This window comes from Pantherophis guttatus, chromosome 14 (assembly GCF_059756535.1).
Source record: "Pantherophis guttatus breed Tessera chromosome 14, ASM5975653v1, whole genome shotgun sequence".
Classification (NCBI taxonomy): Eukaryota; Metazoa; Chordata; class Lepidosauria; order Squamata; family Colubridae; genus Pantherophis; species Pantherophis guttatus.
In genome coordinates this window covers 22,147,390-22,166,725 of record NC_142076.1, presented here as the reverse complement: position 1 = coordinate 22,166,725, position 19,336 = coordinate 22,147,390, and the positions used below count along the sequence as shown (strand labels likewise).

General features: G+C 48.3%; 1 protein-coding gene across 3 annotated transcripts in view; it reads left to right on the top strand.

Annotated features, from left to right (window-relative positions):
• Positions 1–19,336, top strand: part of CACNA1H (calcium voltage-gated channel subunit alpha1 H) — a 132,712-nt gene that overhangs the window by 105,772 nt on the left and 7,604 nt on the right. For 2 of the 3 annotated variants that reach the window (XM_087878497.1, XM_060684032.2), the window contains exons 15-29: positions 1,824–1,914; positions 2,281–2,489; positions 2,747–3,148; positions 3,548–3,648; positions 4,701–4,824; positions 5,472–5,540; positions 5,922–6,106; positions 8,106–8,232; positions 8,853–8,978; positions 9,604–9,693; positions 10,771–10,984; positions 17,111–17,262; positions 17,603–17,712; positions 17,840–17,973; positions 18,082–18,152. In XM_087878497.1, the coding sequence (XP_087734623.1) occupies positions 1,824–1,914; positions 2,281–2,489; positions 2,747–3,148; positions 3,548–3,648; positions 4,701–4,824; positions 5,472–5,540; positions 5,922–6,106; positions 8,106–8,232; positions 8,853–8,978; positions 9,604–9,693; positions 10,771–10,984; positions 17,111–17,262; positions 17,603–17,712; positions 17,840–17,973; positions 18,082–18,152 (2,205 nt within the window). The remainder of the gene's footprint in view (positions 1–1,823; positions 1,915–2,280; positions 2,490–2,746; positions 3,149–3,547; positions 3,649–4,700; positions 4,825–5,471; positions 5,541–5,921; positions 6,107–8,105; positions 8,233–8,852; positions 8,979–9,603; positions 9,694–10,770; positions 10,985–17,110; positions 17,263–17,602; positions 17,713–17,839; positions 17,974–18,081; positions 18,153–19,336) is intronic. The other variant, XM_060684033.2, reaches the window with a different exon arrangement.

The window sequence follows — 19,336 nt, the reverse complement described above, 5'->3', positions numbered from 1 at the left end:
GAAACAGCCGTTAGATAGCAGGAAAGCTCCGTCCATCAGCTCCTTCCGCCTTAGCTCTCTTAGGTTAGATCAAGTGGCATTCGCGGGTGGGGCATGTGGCATGTAACCCCCAGATCCAGAGGTTGCAACCAGACGCAGGTTTTAGACGTGCCCACAGAGACCCGTGTCAACTCTACGGCTTTGTATTCTGATTCTACTTCCGGTTTCTCTGAATGTTTTTAATATTTCTGATTCACCGGATCATCAGAGGAAGCTTTGCGAGCACACCTGCTGTGCGGACAAGAGGATTTCGATCTGTTTCAAAAGGGCCCTGAGGCAGATTTATTGGGGGGTGGGGGGGGAAATCAATAACATTGACACCGAGCTATGATCTGAGTGAAATTTAGTACAAAACATTCTGCGGAGGGTACCTATAAGTCCACCAACAATTGCCAAGGTGGATAAATCATGTCACAGGAAATGTTGGAAATGGTACAGAGAAGGAAGTTATTTTTTCATCCGGGGTAGTGAGATTAAAAAAAAAAAAACCCCAATAACACAAAGTACAGGAAAGAAATTTCATCCAAAGACCTAGAAAATTTTGAAAATCTCAAAACCATAAATATTTTTTTTATTACAGATGATTCCAAGGAACATAAATGAAAAATACAATTTATTAAGATATAAGTTGATCTGACACAACACTGAAAAAGAGAAGCCTTGCTATCGATAGGATTGAACAACTAAAATAGAAGAACACGCAACAAAGGAAAAAATAACGGCCTTTCATTTAGTTATATATTTATCTAATTTATGTAGCTTATCGATATATATAAACAGTATATATAATCCTTGATTTATAAACACAACTGAGCCCAACATTTCTCCTGCTTAAGTGAGACATTTGTTCAGAGAGTTTTGCTCCGTTTTACAACCTTTCTTGCTACAGTTCTTAAGTGAATCACTGCAGTTGTTAAGTTAGTGACACGGTTTGTAAAATGAATCTGGCTTCCCTGTTGACTTTGCTCATCAGGAGGTCGCAAAAGGGGACCATGTGACCCTGGGACGCTGTGACTGTCATAAACGTCAGTCCTTGCCAAGCGTCTCAATTTGGATCACGTGACCACGGGGATGCTGTAACGGTCATCCCGTGAAAACGGTCATAGGTCACTTTTTTCAGTGCTGTCGTAATTTCAAACGGTCACTAAACAAAGTTTAGAGAAGTTCCTGTGTTCCATTTTCAGCAGACGTCTCACCAAATTCAGGCAAGAAGGGCTCCTCTAAACACAAGAGATCACAGGCAAAGAAAGCGAAGGCAGGTAGAACAGGGGCTTTGAAGAAAAAGATGAGCTATTTAAAATCCTCACCGTCCTCCAAAAAAAGAGGATCTTGGAATCTTCTGGGCCTAGAAATAGGCCAGTAATTGGGACATCGATGAAATTATGCAGAGAGGAAAAAGTTCTCTGTTTTTGAATGCTCTAATCGGCAGCATTTAAATTTGGGAGGGCCTCAACCAGAGGAACAAGCTAGAACACGGGACAGGCACATGGTAGAGGATGGAAATTGGAAAAAATCTCATTATTGCTCAACAGTCGAAAGAATTGTTGCATGCAAACTCTCCGGAGGGCCTATTCCAAACAGACCTTGTGTTTTCCAGGAGGGGTTAGGAACGCTAAACCAAGGAGCTGTGAAATAAGTCTTTTTTAAAATAAATGTTTATAGCACCTAGGACAAAGATTTGGTTTTTGTCTCCAGACAGCTTCGTTCACCTCACGTAATTGCAAATCTTTCGCCAACTGTTTGTTCTATTTTATGTCTGACATTTTATTTGGGGGCCGTTTCAGGGTGATGCCAACAGATCTGACACAGATGAAGACAAAACATCGACCAACTTTGAGGAAGAGCTTGAGAAGCTGAAGGAACTCCATGCTTCTGGTAAGGAGAGATGGCTGGCTGGGGAAGGCAGCCATTGAGGGCTTCACTTTCCACCCGAGGGGAAAGATCAAAGCTCTGGACAGCCAGGTTGGGTGGAGAGGTTGACCTTTGGAGGGTCATTAGAGGAAGCAAGAAGATGGGGCCAACCAGGACTTCACTGCTTGCTTCTCTTTTTCTTTCCCCAAGAAATTCTGTTTTGTCCCTCAGAGAAATGGACAACCATTTGTCCAGAGTGGTATAGGGTCTCCTGCTTGGGCAGAGGGTTGGACTAGAAGTGGTTCAAGGACAGAAGTAGCTTCAAAACACCTCCAACTCTGGATTAATTTGCCCAGAGATTGCTGAGAAGATCCTGTCTCCTCCTTGCAGAGATGAAGATGTATTCATTGGCCGTCACGCCCAATGGTCACCTGGAGGGCAAGGGCAGCATGCCCCCACCCATCATCATGCACACAGCAGCCACCCCTATGCCCACCCCAAAGGGGTCTCCACATATGGACTCAGCCTACCCTTTTGGGGACTCCAGAAGGGGCAGCAACGTCTCAATGGACCCGCTCAACTTTGACCAGAAATCTTTGGTATTTTTCCAAGAAGCCACTTGGCAGGGCCGGGAAGGTGTGGGATAGGGGAACAGTCTCCATTTGGGGCAGGTGGGTGCTGAGAAGAAGGTGGAGGAGAAACCTCCAGCCAGGAAACCCTGAAGCCCTGGTGCTTCTTTGAGCTGGGAGGATGAAGTAGGACAGAGGTCTTCTCCAGCCTGGCACCTTCTGGAGTGGGGACTACACTTCCAAGGATTCCCTGCCAAACCCTGACCTGGTCTCCTCCCCTCTCCCAGTCCAGCCTCCGCAGCTCCCCCTGTGCCAACTGGGGCAGCCGCCGCTCGAGCTGGAACAGCCTGGGCCGGGCCCCCAGCCTCAAGAAGAAGACCCAGTGCAGCGAGCGAGAGTCCTTGCTCTCGGGGGAGGGCAAAGGCAGCACGGATGACGAAGCTGAGGAGACCAAGCTCAGCACTCTCAGTCGGCCCCCATTGCACCACCGGGCAGAGGCTCTGGACTGCCGGGGCGGCTTGGATCTGCCGGAACTACTCCAGGTGCCCGGGGTGCACCCTCCGGTAGCCATGCTGCCCCTCGAGTACCAGGACTGCAACGGGAAGATGCTGCAGGTGCCTACCGAGCTTTACCTGCACCTGGATGGCCGCAAAGAGGATCCCTTCGACTACGATGACAACATGGAAGACGTAAGTCTGAAGCAGCCTTTGTTCTTCATCTCCCCCTCCAAGTGAGGCCAGAGACCAGCTCATCCAGGAGGCAAGGGGGCCTCCAGCCACTCCCACCCTCCAACAACGTCTGGAGTGGTCCAGGGTGGGGGTGGGGAATTTTGCCTCCTGTAAGGTAGGAAGGGAAGACCCCACAACTGGTTAAAAGGAAGTCCCTTCCTGTGACATACCTACAATCCTCCAGCTGATCAGGGACAGCTGTCCATCCCAAACCTGTGGAGGTTTGCAAGCCAACCCAGCCATGGCCCTGGGTGCAAGCTGCCACTGCCTGCCAGAAAGGGGGGTGGAGAGGGACGCCTGTTGGGATTAGATTTCCAAAGGGGGCTTCCTTTCTTTTCTTCTTTTTCCTCCCCCCCCCAGAGTTTCTGCTATAGAATCCGCAAGAACCTGGAGCCCTACAAGCCCAAATGGTGCAAGAATCATGAGGACTGGTCCCTCTATTTGTTTTCCCCTCAAAATCGGTAAGGGCTCATTCTTTTCCTGTGCTGACCCTTGGACAATCAAGCAAGTCTTAATGTCCTTCTTTGGACATCCTTTCTGGTATCTCCAGGAGGTTTCCATACACCCCATCTTGGTCTCCTCAAGGCCAACGCACAGAGTAAGGAAGGTGACCTTGATGGAGGTGTGCAGGAGCTGTTGTGTACATAAAACACAAGAGCCGTGGTGGCACAGTGGTTAGAATGCAGTACTGCAGGCCACTTCTGCCGACTGCCGCTGCCAGCAATTTGGCAGTTCAAATCTCACCAGGCTCAAGGTTGACTCAGCCATCCTTCCTTCCAAGGTGGGTCAAATGAGGACCCAGTCGATTGGGGGCAATATTTTGACTTAGAGAGAGCTGTAAAAGCACTGTGAAGCGGTATATAAGTCTAAGTGCTATTGCTATTGCTAAAACAAGGAGAAGCTTTTTTTTTTTTAAAGTCCAGAATATCTAGACAACATTTGGGAGAGGTTCAAATGGACACCTCCCTACTTCACTCAACTATAAGTAGGAGGCGGTAGTGGAACATCACTGGACATGCAAGATCGATGTCATCCTCACTAACTAGACCAGATCAGAAAATTATTGAAAACTGATTATTGATTATTGATGTATTGATGATTATTGATTATTTAACAGCCAATAAAAGTTGCCCTGGAAATTTAAATCAAAGCAGGGTAGTAAACTGATGCCGAATGTCCCTGTGGAACTGACGGTATAGAATAACAGGGGCTGCGGCTTCTAGGGCCCCCGTATCACAGGGGCTGTATCAGGTTCCATATGGGGGTTTCCTGGATTTCCCTCGCAGGGCAGCTGTGGGGAAGTGCATTAACTCGAGCTAAAGAGAAGGACCTCCTAAATTTGGGGGCTGTGATGTGCTATAAATATCAAGGCGTCCAGCAGGGTCTGCAGCTCAGCTAACCAAAAGGGGCAGGTGTGGAGCACTTGATGCCCTTTTCCTATTGGCCTAAAAGTAGAGGAATGTTTGGGATCCTGGGGGGGGGCAGCTGACCAGCCCACCTGCCTTCCTTTCAGCCTCCGGGCCAACTGCCAGAAAGTCATCGCACACAAGATGTTTGATCACGTGGTTCTGGTTTTCATCTTCCTCAACTGCATCACCATCGCCTTGGAGCGCCCGGATATCGATCCCAACAGCACGGTGAGCTTCCAGACGTTCGGGGGGGGGGGGGAAGCAGAAGCCTGATCCCCCTCCCAGGTGAAGGCTGTTAGTCTTCAGGTTTTTGCTCAGCACGATGGATCCTATCCTGTCCAGTCAAAAGGACACAGTTCAGTGTCAGGACGATTTTCCGAAAGGCAAATTTTCCCACGTCTTTTCCTCCTGTCCAGGAAGGATCTCAGCTGCATCTTTGCTTGTCAGAGAGTCAAGGTGCCTTGTGCTGAGCTTCTGGGCAATCTGACAACTCTTCTGAAACTGAATAGAGGAATTATTTGGGGTAAATCTATGTGTTTCCCCAAGACAGAGGCTAGCTGCCGACTCTCCTCAAATTGACTTGGCTGAATGTCCCTGCAATTAAAAACACCAACTCCCAAACCACCCAAATACGATTAAGCAGCTTCAGGCTGCGTGACTTGAACTCCAAACAGGAATTTTCATAAAACCCCTTCAAGGTAAATAAGGTAGAGAAAGGATTTACCAGGATGATCCGGTGAGCTGGGCAGTTTTGGCACAGAAGGCGGGTTGAATTCAGGAACTTAGGAGGGGGTTCACAGAGATTTCCTGGGATGAGGGGTCGAGTCCTTTGCCAGATTGGATTTCAACTCTCTGGTTTCTCTCCTTTTTTGCAGGAACGGATATTCTTGAGTGTCTCCAACTACATCTTTACGGCCATTTTTGTTGCTGAGATGATGGTTAAGGTACCATCGCTGCGTTTCCAATTGGTTCCCCTTGGATTACTATACAGTAAAAGTCAGTCCAGCCATTCTACTGAGTGGGAGGATAAATCAAGGAGGGACAATTATCCATTTTATTACTTTCATTTAGGGGAAGGAGGATATTCTTGAGGGAGACCCAATTGTAACAGAAATTGCATCCAATTTTTCTCGCATCTGGCAGAAACGTTAACCACAAGCCAATTTTCTGCAGTGGTGGAAGATTGTGGTTGGCTTTTACTCTTTGCAAAGACCTCCTCCCCCCTCCTGAACAGTTCCGGTCCAGATTCTGTCTCATTTCCAGTGAAATGGTTCTTGAGCTTCAATGTCCCATGAACATCCGTGCCTCTTCCATTCTCCTTCTAGGTTGTGGCTCTTGGCTTCTTCTCTGGGGAGCACACCTACCTCCAGAGCAGCTGGAACGTCCTGGATGGAATCCTGGTCTTTGTGTCCATCATTGACATCATCGTTTCCATGGCATCAGCAGGCGGAGCCAAGATTTTAGGGATCCTGAGAGTACTTCGGCTGCTGCGGACCCTGAGACCCTTACGGTATTTGTTGGCCTCCAGAAAAGCAGGAGGCACCTGAGCTAATCACTTCCTCCCCAGGAATGGCAGGCGAAAACCCAGGCCCCCACACCTGAACAAACAGTTAAGGAGACCGTTTGGATCCCCAAACCAACTTTTGCTAAGAAACAGACTCAAAATCTCTTCTCAAACATTTTCTCAGCGGCAAATTCTTTGGTCTGAGAGCCTTGGAGGACTCTGAAGATTCGTTTAGAACTTGGGGAGCTACAGTTCGCCCTTTGGAACTGATAGACCTCTCTTAATGCCTCTTGGCTCTAGAACAAAGACTAAGCTGCTGCATTCCTGGTCATTTCCAAATTGCATCCAAATGTGGCACGGTGCTTTAATTAACTCTAGGCACCCTACGCATCAGTTAGTGATTTGGCTGGTTCTGTCTGTTTTGCTTTGAACTGAGCCTGCTGATTCTGTTGCGTATCAAGAGAAGGACAAAAGCAATGTAACCGTGAATGCAAAAACTCAGCGTTCACTTTCCAGCAGTCTCTGGCACTGGGTCCTGTGGTGCATAGATTAGCATGCATGTCTTTCCTGTTTAGCAGCTACATACATGTGCCTGTCTCGAAAGCCAAAGCATCTTGTTCTTCCCAGCAGGTACGGCCCTTGTTTGCAGTAGGTCGCATAATCGTGCCTGGTGAACAAAACAAATACTGTTTTTTCCCAGCATTTCCAGATCTTTTCAAAGCAGTTCTGGGGTCCAAATCGCTGAAGATGCTCCATGACAAACCTCGTAGCAGTTCCAGGAACACCAGCCCCAGCCCCTAAGGGAAGGGTAGGGGTCTCAGGCAGGGTGGCAGAGACAGGGGCCCAGCAGGCACATTGCCCTGGAGTGGATTTGCATTCCAGCTGTGATGGGTAATAATTTGAGAATTCCCGGCATCTGCAGATGTTTTGTGTTCAGAACCACAGAGGAGCAATTTAGCTTGCTGGAAAGTCAAAAGTAGGAAGGCACTTTCGATATCTGAAACCAGGCGAAAGGGAGCTGGTCTTTTTTGTTTGTCGTCAAGTAACAAGCGAGGCGGCTGGAGGAGGAGGAGAAGCGAGTGGGAGGAAGGAGGAGGAGGGAAACGTACTGGGGAAATTCTTCTCTGCTCTCTGCGGGAGTCTGCTGCTTCACATCATGACCACAAAAAATGCAAAACTAGATCCAAAAAAACAACCCGGCAGGGGTCTTTCATTGCTTTGGTGGAAATAAACTAAGAAACAGCCGTGGTGCACAACTGGTCCATCTGTTTCTTGCTGGGGTGACGTTTGTGCTAGGATATTCTTAGGGAGAGATGGCTCTTGGGACTGGCTGGGTATTTGAAGAGATTCAGATATCAGAAGGCCAGCCAAGGTCCATCTTGACCAAGGGAGGAAAGTCTCCAATGGCATTTGAAAACACTGATTAGGTGAACTTCAAGACTGGAGACATTTTCTGGGTCCTACAAAGTGGGAACACCTGGGATACCCCTAAATGAGTCCCTCTGGGCATTGGAGGAGAGGTCTTCCTCTCCACTGCAAGTGAAGGCATTAAGGACCCAAACTTCTCCAAACCAGCAGCATCCTCAAGGATCCAAGCTGGACTTCCTCCGTTTGCTCTCTCCTTTTCATCATTGCATGCAATCAAAAATGAGGGATGGAGGAAGAGAACCAGAATCGGGTGAAATGCAGCAGGTTCTAACAGGTTCTGGAGAACCGGTAGCGGAAATTTTGAGTAGTTCAGAGAACCAGCAAATACCACCTCTGGCTAGCCCCCAAGTGGGGAGGGAATGGGGATTTTGCAGTATCCTTCCCCTGCCACGCCCACCAAGCCACGCTCACAGAACCGGTAGGGAAAAATTTTGGATTTCACCCTTGACCAACAGTTATAAAATATGGCTTCAAAGATCTCCGTTGCTTCCCAATTGTCAGCGTCCTCTGGAGGACTGAATATTTCTTGGGGAGTTTGGAATTGGGATGGAAAAAGGAGATGTTCTCTCCTCTCCAGGGTCATCAGCAGAGCTCCAGGTCTGAAACTCGTGGTCGAGACATTGATCTCTTCTCTCCGGCCTATCGGCAACATTGTCCTGATCTGTTGTGCTTTCTTTATCATCTTTGGCATTTTGGGGGTGCAGGTAAGACTTTCCGACCACACCCCCTTTTGCTGAGCAAGATCCACTGAAAGGTTTCTAGGTCTCCTTCTCCTTGGGGGTCTTTCGTTTGGCTTGGCCTGAACGTGAGACTTAGACTTCAGAGGATGTTCCCCAAGATCTGAGGAGCTGAGACCCACTTGCCCCCTCCTTAAATCCTTCATATTTTGGTTTGAAAAACACTCTTCCTTCTTCTCCTGGATCATAAAAGAAACCTCCAAGGGATAGTCCAGGATAGAACAGGGACTCCTTGAGATCTGTCTTCTGAAACTGACCAACCCCCTGCATCCTAGATGTTCCCTGGTTGTGAAGACCATCACACTTTCCTGCTTGGATGATTCCTCAACAGCCATGACTCAGCACCATCTAACAAAGTCAAGTAGATCTTCCCTAGTTCAGGTTCCAGTGGTGCAAGATGGCTGTTCTCACACTGGAAACCTTGACCCTGTTTCTGATAGGACACCCAGATCTCCTCTGTGGTCAAACCGCTCTTCCCAGTCCTCCAGTCCTCCTGAAGGTCTTCCCCAAATCTAGGCCACCTGCCAAGTCAAAGCTGAAGTCAAATCTTCCACCTCTCCTGCTGATTTTATTCGGTTTTCTCCCAGCTCTTCAAGGGCAAGTTCTACTACTGTGAGGGGATTGACATTCGAAACATCTCCACTAAAACCGACTGCAGAAAAGCCCACTACAAATGGGTCCGGAGGAAGTATAACTTCGACAATTTGGGGCAGGTAAGAGGGGTAGGAGAAGGAGGACAGAAAGGAAGTTTCTCCAGCCAAGCCACCTTCCCTATCTTCTAAACTTAATTGAATTTTTAATTGAATGTTACACTTTAGAGGCTTCCAAAGTCCGAGACACTCTGGGTGTCTTACAATTTTAAAAGTGAGGAACAACAACCAAAGAACGCAGATGATGGATGTTCAGAAGGAAGGCTCCATACCAAATTAGAAAAATCCTTCTGAGGGCACCATCCCTGCCTCTCCCAAGGCCTGAGAGGGTTGCCCAGTTTTCAGGGTTTTTCTGCACATTTTTAAGATGGATCCCTATGGGTCTCTAGAGAGATGCTGTACCAAGGGCAGGCACCTTGACAGGAGAGAGCCACTTCCTTCTGCAGGGTTGAAGAAAAAAACGTTTTCTTTTTCCAGAGTAGCAGTTCTCAAACATTTGATCTTCTTAAAAACAATGGAGGACCCCAAAGAGCTTTGAGTTATGTGGATTATATCCATCCATATTTATTTTCCCTCAGGAAAGTATCACATAGATCCTGGGGAGGGGGAATCTGATTTATCGGTTGACTGAAAGCTAAGCAGAAACTGAAAATTCCACTTTTATAAACAGCATCCTTCGCTTTCACAGGCCCTGATGTCCTTGTTCGTCCTCTCTTCCAAAGATGGATGGGTGAACATCATGTATGACGGATTGGATGCCGTGGGGATTGACCAACAGGTAGACACTAAATGTCCTAAGAGTTTTCATGGGGAGTTACTCAAAGACTCATTCCCACGTGCATGTGCAGCTCAATGATTGGCAATCAACAATAGGGTCAACATCCTAGCTCAGGTGCTGGTCATTCATTCACAAGGGGGGATAACCATTAGGTGATAAATGACCCACACAGATGATGATGAAGAAGAAGAAGATAACAGAATAACAGAGTTGGAAGGGACTCTGGAGGACTTCAACCTCCTGCTCAAGCAGGAGAACCTGTAACATTCAGATGATGATGATCCATCATGGTTTAGTTAGGGATGATGTCATTCAAACATTGCTGGAGAGATTTACCTGGTGGATACCTCCTGAACAGAGGATGCTGCCCCAGGTGGGCCTCAGCTTCAGTTGGGCTGATTCTCCAGCTCCCAGAATCCCCGTGATGCCTTCTCCCACCCACTTCCACCCTGACCCAGGGATGCTTGTCCAGCCATTCCATAAAACAAGTTAAAGGCAGCCCCAGAGCTTCGAGTCTTTCCCTTTTGGAAAACAATTTTGCCTGATGTGACTTTACATCCTGCAGTGCAACTAAGTTTGAGAGCAAAACGAAGATAGTAGAGAATTATCAGATCCAAACTGTTTTTGGAAAGTTCCCTTCCTCTCAGTATGACGTCTTTTCTTTGAGTTTTTTTTAATCTTAGACTCCCCGTTGTTATCCTGTCGGGGTGCAGAACATGCAACTGAAATCAGAAATAACTCAAACAGGCGATAGTCCAAAAAGAGAATGCAATTATTTCAGGCAGCCGTGCTAGCTACTTGATTATGCCATGGGGGCATCCTGGCCATATTCCATGGGGGAGGGTGCACTGACCAGTAAGCTGGTCAAGATGCCAACTTTTCCAGGAAGCTCCAGCTGTTTTGGAGCCCAACGGCCAGGCTCAACCTTTGGAGGTCGAAGGGTTGCCTCTCCCTGGACCTTGGCAGCCACTCATCTTCAGGGTGGGCTCCATCTCCATTGTGCTCATACGCCATTGTTCCTTGTCTCCCCACCCCCATCTCTCCCCTCTTCCTGCTGCCTTTTGGCCGCCTCGCCAGCCCAGCCGGAACCATAACCTCTGGATGCTTCTCTACTTCATTTCCTTCCTCCTCATCGTCAGCTTCTTTGTGCTCAACATGTTCGTCGGGGTGGTGGTGGAGAACTTCCACAAGTGTCGGCAGCACCAGGAGGCTGAGGAGGCCCGGCGGCGTGAGGAGAAACGGCTGCGGCGTCTGGAGAAAAAGCGCAGGAGTAAGGCGATATACATGTCTGGTCGGTAGACAGCGGTACAATCACAATCTTTCTGAGACTTGCCTGCTCCCAACGCCCATCTCGACCTTCCTCCTTATTGCCTGGTTTTCTTTGGGTTGGTGATGGGACCCCAAAAGACCTTTTTCCTTCCCATCTTTGGAGATGCTTTAAGAGCCAGAAGGTAGCTCCTCCTTTCTTCTTTGATGCACGAGGCTCAGCTCCATGATGTTCTTCTTTTAACATCCCAGCTCAGCATCAGGAGCATCAGGAGGTTCCCCCAAGCAGGTATTGGGTGCAAGTTTCTTCTGAAGGCTCCTTGGTGCTCTCTGAGCTTGGCTGTTTCCTTGCAGGCCTTTCGTTACCCAAACTAGGTAATGTCATCAATGCTAATCAATGCTATGATGTTAGGTAGTGAAATGTCTGCAAGAAAACCACCAAATTCAGAGAGCACAAAGGGCCCTTCAGTCCTCCTCTCCTCCTTTTCCTTTCCACAAACTCCACTCTCTTCTTGCACTGATGATGTGACCTAGTTAGGTCACAAAATGTCTGCAAGAAAACCACCAAGAACCCTTCATTTCAACCCTCAACTGCAAATATTCTCCTCTCCTGGCTTCTTCAGAACCACAAAGATTTGAGCTCTGAGGCGTCTACTTCTAATTCTTGGCCTTGAGAGTTTGATCCTGAGGGAGGCGGAAATGTTTGAGGTGACCCCCTCCTGCCATTTCTTTTGCCATTTGCAATGGAGGGGTGGGGGGGGAGACTAGGGGCGTCACTGATGGGCTGAAGCTTGTGAGTGAAACAGAACCCAGCCACCATCCCATGATTGCAAATAGTTCTTGGAAGAACAAAGAACAAAGTATAAATATTAATAAACATCTGGAAAGAATTATAGGTGGGGAACCATGCAGAAAGTTTTGCCCGAACTCAGAATATTAAGATGGAAAGTTTGTACAGACATCATCACTTAGAGTGGACTTTAGAGACTAGACAGACGAACCTCTGATGTGAAATAAATCCTAAAGCAGGCAGGATATCCAAGTCCTCCATGCTTTATAGGACCCGGTTTTCTTAAACCAAAGCTCTTAATTGTGATACTTGTCAAAGCACTGAGCAGGAGACTCCCTTCTCCGTCTCCACAGCCAGGTTTCAGCGTCCTTCTCCTTGGAAGACTTGTTTTCCCAGGGCACCCAAGGAGGACTCGCTGCATAGGAACCATATCTTAGGGGGTCTGAAAGGATCAAGCCTCCAAATCATTTGGAACCCCCAAATCACCAAGGAGTGAAGCTTGAAGTTTGATCACCCAGTTTTGCCTTGTGTCTGAAGATGATTTCAGCTGCCCCCCATTTCTCCCCCTGCGACTTAAAGCATCACCAAAGGGTTTCAGGGGAAAAGCGGCTGCAAATTTCCTGAAGGATTTTGGCCCACGGGCCCTGCATGCCACACGAGAGATACATGTGGAAAACCAGCAGAAGGGAAGGAATGAGGAGGCCTCCCCTTTTCAAGGGCAGGAAACGAGTGTTCCCCTAAATGGACTCCATTAAAAGAGATGCACGTTCAGCCTGTAAAAGATTTTGATAGTCGGAAGGCAGCCTCTGGCAGGTTTCTGCACAAGTCGAGGCAGAAACCTAATCATAGTTTGAAATGTTTTTTTTTTTCCCCTTCCCATTTCAACAGTGCACTGAACAGAGAAATAGGAGTGTTGTGCTACCTGCCCAAGGGGCTTAAGAATCGATACATCACGGAGAGAAAAGTCAAGAAGAAAGAGATATTAGGGTTGGATGGCAGGAGCGTTTAATAGAAAAAAGGAGCAACAGTGGGAAAAATATGTTGGTTGAGAGGAGACCAGGAGATGGTTAGTTGTAGAAGAAGCAGCTCAGACATTCAGGAGAAACTGGGTGGAACCAGAGTAATTGAGAAAAGATCTTGAGATGGGAAGCGTCCGTAGCTCAACCGAAAACCCTCTTGGCATGCCAGAAGTCCCAGGACTTACCTTCTGAGGTTCCAAGAAGGACTGGGAAAGAAGCCAGGAAGCAACCAAGACTCTATTAACTGAGACAGGCCAAGAGCCCTCCTGGAAGAAGGGCTCAGTTCTTGGGTTCTGCTTTCATTCAAGGGATTAGGGTGCATATATGTTCAAAAAGAAAATGGGCAGGCTCAGAAAGATCTGATGTGTGGCTGAGACTCTGTAGCTTCTGTGTGTCTTGGTGGGGTATGTCTGTGAGCAACCACAGGTAGGGACAAGGGTGTTCCTTGCCAGCGACGGCAACAGGCCAAGGGGCAGATTAGAGGAGGAAGCTGGAGTGTTAGAGCAGGGGTCTCCACACTTGGCAACTTTAAGGCTTATGGACTTCAACTCCCAGAATTCCTCAGCCATCTATGTTGAAGTCCACAAGTCTTAAAGTTGCCAAGTTTGGAGGCCCCTGTGGTAGATAAAGAATTCCAGGGATGATGGGAATGCAATCCTACAGCATGGCCTTGTAGGGCAGGGATTGGACCAAATGACATAATTACAGATTTGGGGGTGGGCAGGACTAGAGATCGATGGGTCCAAAGCCCTCCGGTGGCCTCTGTGATTGGGTAGGAGCTACAACCTGTGTCTTTCTGGCCAAAGTCCACACATGTCATCGGCTTTTGAAAGCCAAGCAGGTAGGAAAGTAGATTGGACCATGGAAGAAGGTCAGAGAAGATCCGATTCTACCTGCTAACAAGGGATAGCACCCAGAACATATGACGTAATTTGGGGATATGTTGCACAAGACATGTGTCCATATTTTCCACCATCCAATGGTGATGAGTAGAAGACCTGGGAGCTTCTGATCACAGGGACACATTCTATGCCCAAAGAGAAGGATCTGATTCCCAGATGGAATCTTGACCCCAGGTTTCTGCCAGGATCCCCATGAGCTTTTGACCCAGCCTTAAGCTTCATAAAACCAAGCAAAGGGGAACAGAAGACTATTTAGAATAATACATAGGCTCAGTTTGTCCCCTATTTGTCTGTGCAACAGTGTAAGCATTGGCTTCAATGGGACTGTGCATTGGTTCTACGACCCCGTAATCAAGAGGGCAGTTATGTTCGCCAAATAGCTTATGTCTTCCCCGGCACCTTCTGTATTCTCCTTCTGCAGTGCATGAGTTGGCATCTCTTCTAATGGACATTGCATGCATGGTGGAACGTGGTGTGGCGTGGATGTCATGCTTTTTCCTATGTCGTCAGTGTACTTTCAATGTAACATGTTCCCAAGCCGGAACTGCATGTTCCTCACATGCTGGGGATCTCTCCAGAGCTTCTGCTTGCCTCTGACCTACTTGGGAGATCAACCAAGATCCCTGGTGTCCTTTTTCTTCAGCTTGTGTGTCATGTCTATGTGTTCTACCTCTTTGTCAGAAGGAGACCACTACTTTGTCATGTATCTCTATTGAAGCAACACATTCACCTGAAACTGGAAGCTATTAAATATCCTGGGCTATAATTCCCCTAATCACCATCTAGAACTCTTGTAGTTCTAGAGATCTGCAGGGCATCACATCAGGGGAAGTTGGCCTTCAGACTCTTTTCTGGAGAACCCTGGAGGAACATGTTGAGAATTCATCAAGGCTTTCCTTAAGGAGATCAGGGATTAGCCAATGTGGTCATTAGAATTGTTCCTCTCAGAAACATTAGGTATACTTTAGGACATCATCACAGCACCTACAAGATAAGAGTAAGCCCCAACAGACCCCTAACACTCAGCAAGAACCACAGTCCAGTATTTCAAAGACAGGAAGTGAATGGGTAGTTGTTGGCCTGAATGAGTTAGAAGCTAATGGGGTCAACCAACAGCAAAGGATCAGAAGAGAAAGAAGCAAGGATGGGATGAAAACAAGTAGGACATTTGCCCCTAAAGGGCAAAATGGGACAGATAGACCATTAGATGCAGCACCATGGAGAGCTCCCCATGAACCTCTCTTTCCCACAAGGTGAGGGACCAGATAGAATTTCCAAGGTCAAAGAGAGATGGTTCATAGGGACTGATGGACCAGGCATTAGCTCTTCTGGGTTACCTGAGACAATGCTCAGGCAGATGGTTACTGCCACCTTAAAAATATCTTCTGAGCATGGAGTTTCCTCTGATGCTCTTGCTCCAAGGCTTTGGTGGAGACCAAGAGATACGGCACCAGAGCTTGATATCCAAGCTTCCAACTGAGTTCCACATACATTGGAGTTCTGATCTGGTTAGTGATGCTGACTGAGTTCAGAATCCTTTGTACTACCCAAGATCTCCAGGAGAGAAGTCTAGGGCTTCCCAAACCTAGAAAATCTTCACTGTGAGCCAGTGAGCTGCTCGGATCACAAAAACCAACCCAGTATGTTGTCTTTGAAGATTCTCAGCCCTCCAGGTCATGGTTGTCCAAAAGGTGCTTTTTCAAAAGGCAACAGGACTTTGTTTTTCCTAGAAGACGTTTCGCTTCTCATCCAAGAAGCTTCTTCAGTTCTGACTGAATGGTGGAGCACGGAAGGATTTATAGTCAGAACTGAAGAAGCTTCTTGGATGAGAAGCAAAACGTCTTCAAGGAAAAACAAGGTTTAGTTGTCTTTCGAAAAAGCACCTTTGGGAAACCCAGTATATTCTTAGTCGGTTCTCCTTTCCTGGGGAGCAGCCCTTCACTGTTTGGTCTTCTTTCCATCTTTCCATGGTGCTCAAACAGAGCTCTCACAGCAGTGGTGCCTCTTCCTCAGACCCTCACCCACCAACCCCCGTTTCCTTTTCTCCCAAAGATCAAAATCCACCCCTTGCTTCAAGATGCCCCATTGCTAGGATTAGCCCCACTCGTTGCATGCTGCCCGCCGTGTGTGGCTTCAGGAGCTGATTGGCGGCCTCTTGCCAATTATCCTGAGAGCTCAAAGGCAGCCAGGCAGGAAAGAGAAACCCCCGTTTGCTTTGCGAGGCTTTCAGACTGCTAGCCTGGAAAATACACACACACACACACACACTTAAATGTCCTTTTTAGCCATGGAGGGAAGGGAGGGATTAATAGCTGAAGGGTTACCAGTCAGTCGGGTTCCTTTTGATGTGATTAGTTCCGCTTGCAGATTCCGATCGGCCGGGGTCTTGCATCAGCAAAATGCTTGGCGATGTAACAGTCGGCTGGGAAGCATTAAAAGGGTCGAGGGCAGGAAGCAGAGGATTGCAAATGACTAGGTGGGCCCCTGAAGGACTTAACTCCAGCTCACCCAGACTTTTTCTTTCTTTTTCTTCTTCTAACAACCAGCTGCCTGCATCTCCCAGAATCAAATGGGGAAGACCGTACTCACTTGGGCTGAGAATAACAGGCAGAATTCCGAATTTTTGTGAGGATTTCTAAAAGGGGTGGAAAAAGTCCTAAACAACACCACAATGCTAAGACCAACAAATCATCTAGATCATGGGTGTCCCAACTTGGCAACTTCAAGACTTGTAGACTTTAACTCCCAGAATTCCCCTGGCCTGTTGGGGAATTCTGGGAGTTGAAGTCCACAAGTCTTAAAGTTGCTAAGGTTGGACACCTCTGATCTTAATGAAGCCTCCAGTGTGAGATTTCTACTTTTCCATTCTTGTACCAGGTTTCCTTGTCTGGTGCCTTGAGATGCATTAGATTTCATCCCCCATAATCCTCGTTGGCTAGGAATTATGGGCACTGAACCCCAATGTCCCTGAAGAGCACCAGCTTGGGGAAAACTGTGTGGTCCTCACATTTGAAAGAGAACAGGATTCCTCAGTTGCTGGCTTGCTGTAATCTACCATTTCTCTGCTCCCTCTCTTGTCTTAAAGAAGCCCCCCAGGCTTTGCTTCCATAAGATGCCCCAATAATTCCACCCAAATCGTAGTTTTGGGAAAGGCAGGATCCCAGCCTTTTAAGACAAAGGTTTCCTGAGCTTGCAAACCTTCACCTCACGTCCAAGAACTCTGCAGCATAACTGAGTCCATCTCTGTGTCTCAGTGGGTAGAGGAAAAGCATCACGGCCTTTGGGTGGCCTTGACTACAAAACCTACAATCCACAGAGCCATGGACTGCATGCCCCTTGGACAGAACTCGCATGGTTTTGCGCGCCAGCATGGCTTGTGTTGGAAAAGGCCGAGGAGGTTGCTGGAAGCTGATTGGTCCTTGTTGGTTTTTTTCCTGCAGAAGCTCAACGACGCCCGTACTACGCCGATTATTCACCTACCCGGAAATACATCCATTCGCTCTGCACCAGCCATTATCTGGACCTTTTCATCACTTTTATCATTGGTGTCAATGTCATCACGATGTCCATGGAGCACTTCGATCAACCCAAGGTAAAGGCAGCTTCTCTTGACACTCCCGTAGCTTTGGTGGACCCCAAAGGACTGGCAGTTCAGGGGCAAGCCAGGAGGGGCCACTCAATCCCGGGGGTCCGGCAGCCAAGGGCTGAATGCTTGCAGCTTCTTCAGAAGGCAGGCAGGAAGGAAAGTCATGGATGGATCCTGGTGGAGCTTCCACAGTGAAGGGCAGGGCAGCTGATTCTTTGTCTAGAGGTCCCCTGACATGCTTACATTGGTTAACTGCTATGGGAGATCCCATACCTCAATTCCTTTTGCACGGTCACCAATGGACCCTAACAAGCAACCCACCCACCCCTCCTGTGTTTCCTTGCAGTCTCTAGAAGAGGCCCTGAAATATTGTAACTACTTGTTCACCTTCGTCTTTGTGGTCGAAGCCATCTTGAAACTGGTGGCCTTTGGCTTCCGGAGGTTCTTCAAGGACAGGTTGGAGATGGGATGGTGGTGATGTCATTTGGGGAAGGGGTGGTGGTGGTGGTATCACCACACTGCAGGCTGTTGAGTTAGCTCAGCCCCTGTGCCTTGCCCCACCCCTGCTCCTACCTCCCTTTAGGTGGAACCAGCTGGATCTGGCCATCGTCCTGCTGTCCATCATGGGGATCACTCTCGAGGAGATTGAAATGAATGCCGCACTCCCCATCAACCCCACCATTATCCGCATCATGAGAGTGCTCAGAATTGCTAGAGGTGAGGGGCTTCTCTGAGTATCCCAGAAGTGTCTGCCATTGGAAGGTAGGCTACGTCTGAACGGGGAGGTTCCATTGTTCCCAGACTCCACTTTCCTTTGCTTTCCAGTGCTGAAGCTGCTGAAAATGGCCACAGGGATGCGGGCCTTGCTGGACACGGTGGTTCAAGCCCTCCCACAGGTAAACCCTGGAGCTGTGCAGGTGTTAATTTTCCTTTCTCTTCTAAACATCAGATCCCGCCCTCCTCCTCTTCCTCCTCCTGATATATTTTCAACTCCCATGCCTCCAGCTTTCCCAAAATGTTCAATTTTGTCTCGCCCCAAGAGGGGAAAAAATGACATGCCCAGAGGGATAGCTCGACACATTATTTCCCAATTGCACTGAGGACTCTACTTCCAGCAGCTCAAAATGTTGTCCTCTTGTTTCTTTTTCTTTCTTTAACTCAGCACTTGAGATAAGGACTCCATGGCTTTGAGTCCACAAGTCCTAAAGCTTTTTCAAAGCTGGCTTCCCTTTTTTGCACTCACACCAACAAAAGACAAGCCAGGGTCGCCCCTCAGTTCTGTCTCTGGGATGCCACGGAATAGATATTCTCGTGGCATGAAATGCCGGGTCCCCTTTGCACTCTGCCCATGCCTCTGGAGCAGAGGAGAACCATCCTGCGAAAATCTTCCTAATGCTCTGAACCCCTGCAGAGGGGAAGGAGGCAAAGCCCACAACCAGCGAGATGCTTTTCGGAAGATGCTCTCCGATGGGGATTAGCCAGTCTCAGCCAGGCAAGGCATCTCACACACACACACACACACACACACACACACACACACACACACACACACCTGCCACGGAGGGGTCAGGAAGAGGCCCTGACTTTTGCATCCCCCTAAAAGCCTTCTGGGGGAAATGGGGCTCAGACTAAGCCTGCACCAAAAGCTCAAGCAATCAAATTGAGGATGAGAGGGGAAGGAGCATCTGGGGACAAAAACAGACCAGAGAAACTCTGCCCTCCCTCTGGAATACATTTGCAGGCTGCCCACGTGTTTGAGAGATAGTGGAGCGTATGTGGGACAAGGGTGGGAAAAAATGCTGATAGATCCTCTCCTCCCCCACCCCTCCCCCCTAAAAATAAAAATAAAAATCCAATGCCTCCGACAGCTGAAACGCTGCCCTCTCTGATCCCATCACAGCCACTGCTCACCCCACTCATCACTGCTCTTCCCTTTTTCGGACGAGGGCTCTCCGCACATCCGGCCTGCCCCATAGCCCTGTGCTGGGGGAGAGCAGCTGAGGACCTCCCAGGAAATGGGTTTTTCCCAAGGGTGAACCGCTCAGGCGCTAGCCTGGGAAAATCAGCATTTCTACAGTCC